General features: G+C 45.8%; 1 protein-coding gene across 1 annotated transcript in view; it reads left to right on the forward strand.

Annotated features, from left to right (window-relative positions):
* The first annotated feature begins 334 nt into the window (after positions 1-334).
* The window catches only part of CILP (cartilage intermediate layer protein), a 92,853-nt gene continuing 80,994 nt past the window's right edge, over positions 335-12,193 (forward strand). The window contains exon 1 of the mRNA XM_086958032.1: positions 335-476. Coding sequence (XP_086814158.1) covers positions 410-476 — 67 coding nt within the window. The 5' untranslated portion in view covers positions 335-409. The remainder of the gene's footprint in view (positions 477-12,193) is intronic.

The raw sequence follows: 12,193 nt of genomic DNA on the forward strand, positions 1-12,193 counted from the left end.
CAATCATTGAGCCACACTTCTCCATATATATGCATAACTACATAGATATAAGTTGTAAGAGTCATAATAAGTGAAAGAAAGTTATAGATTAAAGTCACCACAAACTGTTTATTTCATTGTGGAAATAAAACCACCAAAACAAGAGACTGGATTTACCAACCGAAATGTGATTTTATGGTAGTGGTTACACAGAAAGAATGAAAGCATATTCATTTTACTTTATTGATTTCTATAATGTGCTCTGTAGAAAGTTAAAGGAAGATCGCAATGTTGTTAGTCTAATCAAAAATGAAAAGAAAGGAACTGACCCATGTCCTACATCCTCTAGTGAAGAGGCAGTGAACCAGAAGGCGCTCCCATTGGTGGAACATCGCAGGCAGGAGTCGTGAGCAGATCAGCAAAGCCAGAGATGATCACCACAAAGGGCTGGGCCCTCGGCCTACTTCTGCTGGACGTCTTGAGTGTTTCAGTTCAAGGTAAGTGGTACCAAAAAGGGTCGCCAGAGGAAAGTCTCACTCTGGTTAATATGAACCTGTCATTTGGCTATCTTTGGAATCGCAATCTCCTCTAGGACCTTGGGATTTTGGGCAGCTGACAATAGCAATGGCGACCAAGTCAAACAGAATTCACGGGCAGGCTGCGTAACTGATATTGTTGAAAGACCATACAAGCTTCATTGAGATCAACTTGCTTTCACTTTCCCTTTCCACATATTAGGTGCTTTCCTAGTAATGATCCATGTAAAGGTAACACAAGGAACCAGTCTGGAAACGTAAGACTTATACCAAAGAATGTAAGGGTGATTTATCCAGACTTGTGCTGCAAAAAGTCACAGAGCGGCGCAAAGTGACAAAGTCTGGGAAGAGTGTTTACTTTCCAGTGCAAAAGGGATTTTGTGCTGGAAAGGTGCCATTTTCTTTGTGCAATTGACCTTTGAGCTGCTTTGCTTTAAGGGGTGAATTACATGGCTGGTACTTAGCGGATCAGTGCAAGCATCCATTTTTGATGCAAAGCCCATCAACTAAGACAGTCAAAAGAGGCTTGGCATCAAAAAAGATGCCTCCTTGAGCAGGTGCAAAGTCGGAGGAATGTTGTCATTTCTCCAAACATTCAACACATCGCATATGTAGGATCCAAGAGACAGGTTAAAAGTGTGTAGTAAATAAGTGATTGCAGCAACTGGGAAAGAGCTATAAACGCATCTTTGGTACCGCGGAGTCCTCAAGACACCATTCATTAAAATTCAGTCACATTTCAGAATGAGCCAAAAATATGCAGATACCCTCCATAAAAAAAATTACATGTACATTTTTCTCAAGCATGATAATTGTAGACAGCCTGCATGACTGATTGCATTTTACTCTTCGTTGAGTCGGTGAGCCCAGCACTCAATGTTACTTTTTGATTAGGACCGAGCATACCTGCAGTTTCCTTACAATTTTAATAGGGAAGGTCGAGACATAGCCTTGCAGATCAATCAAAGTCATTTTTGTCTAGTATCTGAAGTTAATCAAAGCACTCCAACTCCCTGTTTGTTCTTTCCCCTGCTGTGCCTCTACATGAGTTCTTTCGCATTGATGAGGCTAGCCTTGAGACCCTTAAACAGAATGATTTCCTCTTCAGAAACCTACAGAGAGGAAGCAGCCATTACTGTATTTTCCTAGAGTGATAATTTCCCCAGAGTCGAATCATCCCCTCATGAATTATACGGCAGAGACAAGACCTTTGCCTCCCACAATCAGCAGAGAGCGTCAGTGAGGACGGGTACCAGAGAACTCTTCTGCATTATAATGTATATCTGCCTCTCTTGGAGTCCTCTAGTCTTGATAGTCTGTTAGCATGTCAGTTCATGTATTTTTGTATGCTCGTGGGTCTGCAGAGCTTCTCTCCCTTATGGAAAGTAGGGTCATATTTACAATAAAGTGGCAAAGCGTGTCGTTAAGCCAAGAAGGCTAACAACACGTTTCGTCACTTTAGATATGCAGGTCTGCACCATATTTACTAGAATATGGTGCAGCCCTGCGTTTCCCCCTGTGCTGGCGCTAAATTTAGCAGCCTAGCACTATGGTGCAAGGGTGCCTGTGTTGAGGAGAAGATTCTTTATGTGCAGGAAGGGGTCTTTAAATGTTGTTTTGTAATTTCTAAAATGATTGTTTATGTGCAGAAAGGGGCACCTTCCTACACATAAACAAGCATTGGCGTTTCGCTGTTTCTATGTAAACAGCAACAACAAGGAGAAATAAAAGCACTTCTCCTTGTTTCGCCTGTTGAAGACCAGGTTTTCCCTGGTCTTAATTCTGGCGCTGCCACCTATTTATGCTGCTCTTGTAAATAGGGAGTAGCATCAAAATCAATAGTTGTTGTGGTGGAACGCCCACCACAACACCCATTGACCACCCCTTTTCACAAAGCTCCTATCGCCATCACAAGGTCACTAAAAGTGACGTTGTGTGGGGCGATAGGAGCTTGTAAATATGCCTCTGAGTCTTTCAATATAACACATAGGTTTCATTTGACAACGTACCTGCTGTAGAGAGCCACTCGAGTTCATCATCACAGGTAGTGACGTCGACACGCATCTGTTTGGCTGGGCGCGGCCAAACAGATAAATGAAGGGGACTGGATCAATCGAGGTCATTCCCGTAGCTGTAACCATTATGTGTGTGTGTGTTACTGGCGCTCACTCCCTTTAGGCCTAGCTAGCACAACAAACCCTAGTGCTACGCCCTTGTTACCCCCGCTCCATCTCACCTGTTCACACCTGACAGCATTCAGATGAACAAAAAGTACATATTCATGATGACAGCAATTTTTGAATCTTTTTTTAAGAGTGAATAAAACTAGTCTTATGCAGTGTTCCTACAGCAGCATTGGCTAGATAGGATTATGGAACCACGATTGACGATACTTAGGTCACTCCATACTGAGACTGATATAATTGCAGATCCTGCAATTCCTAAACATAGCCCGTATGTCTGCAAAATGCAAGGATCCCACATGTAAGTGTATTATGAAAAGTTAGAATGAACTCAGTGATCCGTCCCAGCAATCCATGGATCCATAGGCTGGGGCTGCTCTTGCAGCTGCAAACCCTTGATGTAATATTGAAACAGAAATTCACAAAGTAAAAGCTTTCTTTGAGGGACGGCGTCCAATTATTGAATGTAGGCTGTGGACATTGAAGGAAGTATGCCCCCCTGACATTGTCCTTCACACCATGACAATTTGTTTCATTGCAGCTTTCCAATTGATGGGTTAGTAGTAAAAATAATGGCATTTTGCGATTTGGAATGTAGGTCTCGTATCCCTTGAAGGCAATCATCACTTCATTTAATTCCCATTTCAATGGATTCATATGCAGAATTCTGTACCATTATATTGTTGGTGCACAAGTCTGAAAATCCTACCAAAAGGTCTTTTTAGCTATGTGATGTGTTTGTAGATGTCAAATTGCAATTGGTCCCTTTGCACTAGTTTCTTCAATTTTAACACGTTAATCTTATGTTTATGGTTGGCGCTACGTCTGTCACACAATGTCCATACGTGCCTTAAATAAACTGATATATGTTGTGAGAAGGGTCACCTTCTCGCTAAGGCGTGCGCTCATTAATACTTGAAACTATCAAGTTTCTTCACTCTTTTCAATCAAGGTTTTAAAGATTTCCAAAACAAATCCATTAGTTTTGTGAAAATGTTTTTATTCTTTCTTCTATTCAATTCATACTCTCAATCCTCTTATGGATTCATCTTCAAAATATTATTCGTACAATTCCAATACCCAATGCATTTCGGGTCATATGTGGTGACCCTTCGACAGAGGTGGTTTGGAAAGGTTCGTGATGGCTCTCTCTCTGGTCAGTTGACTCAATAGTTTCAAGTATTAATGAGCGCACGCCTTAGCGAGAAGGTGACCCTTCTCACAACATATATCAGTGCTTGTACATGCGTCACAGTGCGAAAGTATTCTCAGGTCATAAACCAGTCACTGTTTTTGCTCAGAGATTGTTTTTTAACCTGTCGAAAAGACATTAGACCAATTATTATTATGTATCCCCAAATTAAATCTTTCTATGATTCGGAGGAGGAGCTTCGCGCGCATCCAAGATGGCTGCGTGAGCAAGGGGCTCCCGAGACCCTCGTACCCTCCCGCATATATCCTGTCATTGATCCTGTCAGCTGTCGACATCTCTAGGTAGATGGACCACAGGAGAGCTGAAAGCTGAAAACTGCGTCGCGATCAGACCCCGGAGGCCAGAGTTGTGATGTGGTGAAGTTTGCAGCCTGTATCTCCTGGAGACCCGTGCTAGAGTTGGCATGGTGCCCGGGGTGTAATTGAACAACATCAGCAAGGTTCAGCGAGGGAGCCCGGTCCTGCCACACTTTCACTTTCGATTTTGGCACTTAGACCATTCTAGACTCATTGTTGCTGCGGCTCTCGCCCCTGGGCGGTGTCTGCGTATCCTGGACAATATACGACGTTTCGTGCAACAGCCTTGGGGACACTCCATTCTCCTCCCCCCCTCTGCCTGGGCTGATTTGAGTGTATCGCTCGGAGGCCATTTCACAATCTCTGTCTCTTACAACTGGGCAAATAAGAGACATCGGGAACATAGCCTGGCACAAAGTCCTTATCTATTGTCTGCTGTATCTGAGACCAGCTCTCCCGATTTGTACACCAACCGAGAGTGCTCTGAGATGGCGAGCAAACCGGAGGGGGACAAGCAGAAGTTAAAAACCACCAGGAGGGGCAGATATACCCAGTCCAACGTCATGGACCGATATGCCTAAGTTAAGGGGTCGCCCAGCGGATTTGGCAAGTCGCAGGAGGAAGCGAAGGATTCCTCGGCTCCAGTGACTGAGTTGACTCTGCAGGATGTTATGGCCGTCATTGACGGTATCAGGTAAGCAGATGGAGACCCTGGCGCATAAATTGGATACTGTGGCTATTGATGTCAATCTTATCCGCACAGACCTCGCAAAGACAAACGAGAAGGTCAAATCGTTAGACATTTAGGGCCCCATTAGGATGGCGGGATCGGAAATCTCACTGTGGCGGGCACATCCTGTATTTTTAGTATTGTGGTGGGCGGAGCTCTGTGCTCCGCCCGCCACAATACTAAAAATGCTTTGCAGCATTTACATAATCAAAGCGGCAGGCACCGCGCGGTGCCTACCGCTTTGATTATGTAAATGCAGGGGGGTACCACAGGTACCCCCGTGTGCCACCCCCCTTTGGCCTTCACTCTGGGGGCCCACAGGGGGCCCCCAGAGTGAACACCGCATGCCTTTCCGTGGCGGCATTGCCGCCACGGAAAGGCATTGAAAAATGTCCATTGTAATATTACGGGCGGTGTCTGACAGACACCGCCTGCATGTTACTCGTTTTCCGCCCCGGCCGCAAGGTGACCGGGGCGGAAAAGTGGCGGGCAGTGTTTTGCTCCGCCGTGGTCCCCCCCCCGCCATTCTAATATGGCGGGGGGAATACAGGGAAGGATGGAGGGCGGATTTCCCCCGCCAGGCTGGCGGTGGCTACCGCCCGCCATCTTAATGGGGCCCTAAGACATCGAGTCTAACTGATGACGTCGTTGAATTACAGACAGGGCCTCAAACGACTCTGTTGTCCGCCGCCTTGAGGACTTTGAAGGGAGGGTCCGAAGGAACAATGTCCGTGTAATCGGTGTTCCGGAAAAGGCGGAGGAGCAAGCGGCTGATCTTTTCATTGAAAACCTGATCATGAACCATCTAAAGCCCAAGGGTCTGAGTAAGTTCTTCACTGTGGAAAGAGCACACAGAGTGCCTGGTGGAAGACCGAAAGTGGGCGCCCCGCCGAAGCCTATTATAGCACGGATTTTCAATTTCCGAGATAGAGATGCTATCCTCCAGACATCTCGAGCAAGTGGACCCCTGAAGTTTGAGAATTCAACTATCAGCTTTTATCTGGACTTCACACAGGTGGTTCAAAAACAAAGACTCCGTTTTCTGGGGGTGAAAAGGAGACTGCGGAACATGGGCCTCAGATATGCTATGCTTTTTCCGGCCAAGCTGAGGATTGAACATAATGAAAGGACCTACTTCTTTGATAAACCCGAAGTGGTGGCCGACTGGTTAGACACTTTGCCAGCTCAGCAAGAGTCGGGAGACCCATCTGGTGGGGCTGATGGCGAACAAATGGCTCAGGAATGAATATCAATGTCTTGTCTCCGGGGTTGCCAGGGTTTCTTCGGATTGTATGGTTCTGAACCAGAGTGTAGTTTTTTTGCTGACTGTATAGGGGAGTGGTTGGGTTACTGGAGGGTCTTTCTCCTCCATAGCTTTCTTTTTGTAGATGTGGGGGCGACAGGCACAGTGCGAGTTGGGGTGGCTTTATGGTCGTAGGCAGGGGTGCAGGGTGGGGGGTGTTGTAACAGGGTGTTCGGAGAGGGGAGGTGGGGGGGTGTTGTTTTTCAGTTTCATTTTCCAGCAAGGCACTATATTGCAAGACATTTTCATGGATGTGAAGGACTTGCAGGGGGATGGGTTTTTATTCTGTTTCATGATGAGTGGTAGGGGGTTGAGGTTGATGAGTTGGAATGTGAATGGGCTGGGGGACAAGATCAAACGTGGAGTGGTGTTGCAACTTTTGAAGGGACACTCTCCTGATGTAGTTCTGCTTCAAGAAACTCATCTAGTGGGTAATACGTGTCACGCCATGAATAGAAAGGGATACTGTCTGGTGGCCCATGCGGGGTTCTCGTCCCGGGGGGTTGAAATTCTCCTTAAGAACTCTTTTCCATTTGAAGCAGAATCCTCGGTCCTCGATGAGAGGGGCCACTATGTTGCGGTTTCCGGAAGATGGGAGGGCCGTGTGCTTTCCCTTGTGTCTGTTTATGTTCCTCCTGGACTGCAATCTACGACCTTTGCTGATCTGGGAAGGGCTCCATTAGATCTTCCGGGAGGGTTTCTGATTCTGGGGGGTGACTTCAATGCAGTGTTATCTGGAGAATTAGACAGGCACCCACCTCGGGCTCTCACGGGGGCTCGGGGTTGGTTGCCGGACTTCATTGACACAATGGGCCTTGTGGACAGCTGGAGGTCCCTACACACTACTCAACGACAATACACTTTTCACTCTGGTGCCCATGGTAGTCTTTCCAGGATAGACTACGTGTTAGTGCCAGCTGCACAGGCATCCTATATTGCTGAGGTCAGACATATGGCTCGTGGTATTTCTGATCACTCCCCACTTTGGTTTCGGTTTGAATTAGCATCTGGATCTGGGGGAAGGGTGGCTCCCATCAGCCCTTGGTATCTTCGGAATCCCAAAACTCGTAGTTCTCTGATTAAGGCACTGGACCACTATTTTCGAGAAAATGAGGGTTCGGTCTCTTCCTCTGTATCGTTATGGGAGGCATTTAAGACAGTGATTAGAGGTCAGGCTCTCTCTTTAAAAGTCGGTGTCAAGAAACAGAAGGAAGAGGATGTGGTTAGAATGGAATCGGAGATAGCTGCGTTGGAATCCGAATTAGAGCAGGAGGTTACCCCCTCCAGATTGCATGTCCCGCAATTAAAGCAGTCGGATTATAGAATGTTGGTAACGGATGGTGCGAGGGCTCTTAGTCAAGAACAACAGGGGCATATTTATGATGTTGGTGATAAAGCTGGTAAATTGATCGCATTGTTGGATAGGAAAGACAGAGCTATACGTGTGGTGCCCGAAATTGAGATGGAAGACGGAACTCTGGTGACTGATCCGCAAGAAATAGTGGCAAGCTTTGCCGAACATTTTCATTCTGTTTACTCTTCCGTGTCGGGTAGACCGGAGGAAGATTCATGCTTGTTGTTGCGAGACATCGCGCTCCCGTGTTTGTCTGTAGAGGACCGGGACCTCCTGGATAGTAAGATCACAGCTGATGAAGTGGCATTGGCAATGCGCTCCCTGAATTCAGGTAAAGCGATGGGCCCTGATGGTCTACCGATTGAGTTATATAAGCTGCGACCGGATAGGATTGCCCCGTACTTAAGAGACATGTTTCTGGAGTCCCGGGACCGTGGTCTTTTCCCCCCGTAATCAGAGATTGGCTTCGATAGTCGTAATTCATAAGGAGGGAAAACCGAAAAACAGATGTACCTCGTATCGACCGATCTCTCTGTTGAATTCTGAGCCTAAGATTTTTGTTTAGTTGCTGGCTAATAGGCTGATAAAGGTTATTAGCGATTTGGTACACCCAGATCAGTCAGGCTTTATTCCACATAGAAACACGGCACTCAATCTTAGGCGTCTTCATGGGGTCCTTGCTAGGGCCTTGACGCTGCGTGAACCGGCCATTTTGGCGTTGTTGGACGCAGCAATGGCGTTCGATACTGTGAAATGGCCGTACCTGTGGGCGGTACTAACTAAATTCGGTTTTGGTTCTGATTTCATCAGTTGGGTGCGCCTTCTATATACAGACCCTCTTGCCCAGGTCGTAGTTAATGGTCGCGTATCGGAGCCGTTTTGTCTTGGGCGTGGTACTTGTCAGGGTTGCCCATTATCTCCTCTTTTATTTGCGTTAGCTCTCGAGCCTCTCGCGGCATGGATCCGCTGGGAACCCTCGATGAGGGGCATTTATTGGTCACCGCACTTCTAGGATCGTATTTCCTTATATGCGGACGATATTCTTCTGTATTTGACCTCCCCCAAGAAATCACTAATGGTACTCTGCGATGTTCTGGCTTCCTTTGGAAGAAACTCGGGCTTGGTTATAAATTGGGCAAAATCCTATGTTTACGCCTTCAGTGGCAAGATACCGACCTTACCCCGTAATTGTCCTATTCAAATAGCACAGGAGGGATTTAGATATCTGAGAATCTACATTTCTATTGACCCTATGATTCGGTACGAGAGGAATCTTCTCCCTCCCTTGACTCGATTACGGCATGCTTGGACGGGCGGCTCTTTTTTAAATGATGTTGCTTCCTCGCTTTCTGTATGCCCTTCAGAACACGCTACATATTGTTCTGGCGAGATACTTTAGTTTGTTGGAGGATTTACAGAGGAAATTATTATGGGAAGGCAGACTGGGTATTGCACTAGCTAAATTAACGCTCCCATGGTATGATGGGGGCATTGCCCTCCCTGATATCAAGAGATATTATTGGGCGTCACAGTTGGCAGCCATCAACCACGGTATGTATGAACCAGTGTTGAATCCTGGTTTCGCCATGGATAGGTGGTTATTACCTGGTGGCAATTATTATAGAGCGCTATATTCTAAATCGGTGAAGAAGACTTTGGCGGGTCCAACTAGAACTGCGGTGCGGGTCTGGCGTGATGCTACCAGTTCCTTAGGGTGGAAGGACCGCTTAACTCTGGTTACCCCACTTTTCAGCTCAGATCGGTTTGGCAAACTGTGGAACACTAAAGGGTTCGACAAGTGGGATCTTATTGGTATCTCCAAGGTCGGAGACATATGGGTGCAAGGAGAGGCTAAATCATTTGCTGCCTTGCAGACAGAGTATGAATTGGGAGGGGCGGAATACTTTCGTTATGCCCAGATTAGACATGCTTTGATTTCCGTTTTCTCTGAAGGGGAAGAGATTCTGGAATGTACCCCGTTAGAGGACCGTATCTTGGATGGTCATCTGCCTGATAGCACCATATCCCTAGTGTAAAAAAATTGATTAATCATAGAGCAGACCTTTTATTGCAATTGCGGGATCAATGGACCAGTGACGGTCTCAAGCTTGATGACGAGTATTGGCAGTCGGCGATCTCCTCTCCTAAGGAGGTCGCGATTCCAGCGCAATTGAGATTGGTGCAGCTTAAAATATTACATAGAGTATATGTCACGGGTCCCCTTTTGGTTCGGATGGGACTATCGGAGATGGGTCTGTGCCGGAGGGGTTGTGGTCAGCTGGGGACGTTCCTCCATATCATCTGGGAATGTCGGGAAGTGTCTGATTATTGGAACAGAGTACATGCGGTAATGCAGGAGGTCACAGGTGTGGCCCTCTTACCAGAAGCCAGGCGCTGTTTACTTAATGTCTGGGAGCCTACTGATCATAATGTGGCACAAACCCAGTGGGTGACACTAGGGGGCCATGATTGCCAAACGGAACATTGCACAGTTGTGGGGGTCACAGAAGCCTCCTACTCTTGACTTGTGGGTTAAAAATATGGATTGGTGTATGTTCCGAGAAAAAACAGTGTACTTGGCTCGGGGGCGTCCCCGGAAATGGAGCAGGATTTGGGGCCCCTGGAATAGATATAGAGGGGATATATGTGTACCACAAGTTGCCGAGGTCCTTGATATCCCACTCTCCCCCTGACCGCCTCATTCCATTGTGCATTTTCGATGTTCCTCTGTGTCCTCTCCCCCCCCAAATGTCTTGTTTATTTGTACCATTTGAAGATATGATGCTCTACCCTCGTACAGTCTTCACTTTCCTATGTATTGTATTTGCCTTGCTTGTTTTTTCTCAAATAAAAAGATTTTTTTTAAAAAATAGAATGTATGCATTTTGACCTAATTAGCACAAACATAGCCAGGGAGTTGTTAAGTAAAGTGCATAATATTAGTGGGTGTAGCAAACAATTCAGGGTGAGTGCTAAAGAGTGTAGGGAGGGGAGAGTGAGTAAAAAAAAAATATTGTGTTGTCAGGCCAGGCAGAGAGGGAAGCAGGAAGGTTCCTGAATGGAGGTACTCTTTGAAGCAATGTTTCATGGTCTTTTCTGAAGCGCAGGGCTGTAGAGGTTAGCTGGTGTGGTGAAGGATGCTGTTCCAGGTCATAAGTGTAGGGCTTGAGAAGAGTTGCCTTCTGGTCACTTCCTTCTTCCAATCTTGAGTTCAGGTCTGGCTGTGCCATCACTTATTGTGCCATGTTGGCCTTCACAGATGGTTAAAGTGGCATGAAAGACTGTCTCCAGGGAGCCAGAATGCACTAAAGGGTGCAGGCAAGTGGTGCAATGCCACCATCCAACTAGGGGAGGGCCAGAGCTTGAGCAGTAATTCTGAAGTATGAATCAGGAAGGCAGGGTACTTTAATGCTAAGGGAGAGTGGTAACCAGGCAGTCAAAGCTTTTAAGAATAGGTTTGTGTTAGAAAAGATTAGAACAAAGGACCGAAAAGGACAGAGGTCTATAGAAGGGATTTGACTCCAGTTCCGTGGCGGTCAATTTCAGAAATTTGGCCTGGTCTTCCAACTCGAATGTCATCATTACAATCATCAAATGTGATTTTCTGAATATTTGCCTGCTGGCTAAACGCTTAGACTATTTTTATCCGGGATTTTATTGCAAAATAGTGAAGGGTCTTTTATCCCACATAACATATAATTTCCTTAACAAGCTACCTTAACTCTTTCCCTGCATTTTGATAGTGTAGAAATGCACCAGCAAAAAAAAACAATTCTATAAGCATGCAAATCTTGTGCAGGGAAGTTAATAAATTGCTAATTGAAGTATCAATGTTTGAGTAATCCTGCAACAAGGTTTTCAAATATGCTCAAACACATGGGCATGCAAAGACAATGGCAGGTAAATGGAGAAATGCTATCTGAACTTTAAATTGCTTTTAGAGAGATCTTCTGTCTAACCTCTCTAGCCTGTACTGGTTGAGAATCAGCAATCACATTTAAATAGTGAAGGCACCGATTCTTTATACATATGTTTGGCAGGATCATGATATTTTGTTTCTAAGTGGGAGCCATTATGTGACACTACGCCTCTCCCTCGTCAGAGAAGAAAACTAAGTGGAGGAATGGAGAAGGCAAGTATGAAGTTGGATCCAAAGTCTCATGTGGTTTTACCAGCTGGAATTACTGGCGGTTAAAATCTGGTCCAGAGTTGTTGTACATCCTGTTCCACCTGACTGGTAATCATGGTATCCAAGGGGTTTAACTCATAATTGAACAGTACTGGCAGGTTCTTAACGCACTGTAACAATAACTATATGTGCATAGCTTGCAACCCACTAGTACCATGAACCTTGTAATCGGGACTTAATGGAGTACTGAACATGATTTGGATGTCCCTCTAAAGACAATGGTTGTCTATAGTCTGGAAAACCTAAAAACTTTGCCTGCAGTGGGTCTGGTCTCAAAATGCCTGTGCTGGGAAACGTACAGCTGCTAATTGACATTCTAATACTTAAATGTAAAGATTTCAGCTCTACCAGAGAGAGCGAAAATGTATGTTTGTGTTCATGTATATATTTCTTCAGCACTTACCTAGCCA

Source organism: Lissotriton vulgaris, chromosome 2_1 (assembly GCF_964263255.1).
Source record: "Lissotriton vulgaris chromosome 2_1, aLisVul1.2, whole genome shotgun sequence".
Lineage (NCBI taxonomy): Eukaryota > Metazoa > Chordata > Amphibia > Caudata > Salamandridae > Lissotriton > Lissotriton vulgaris.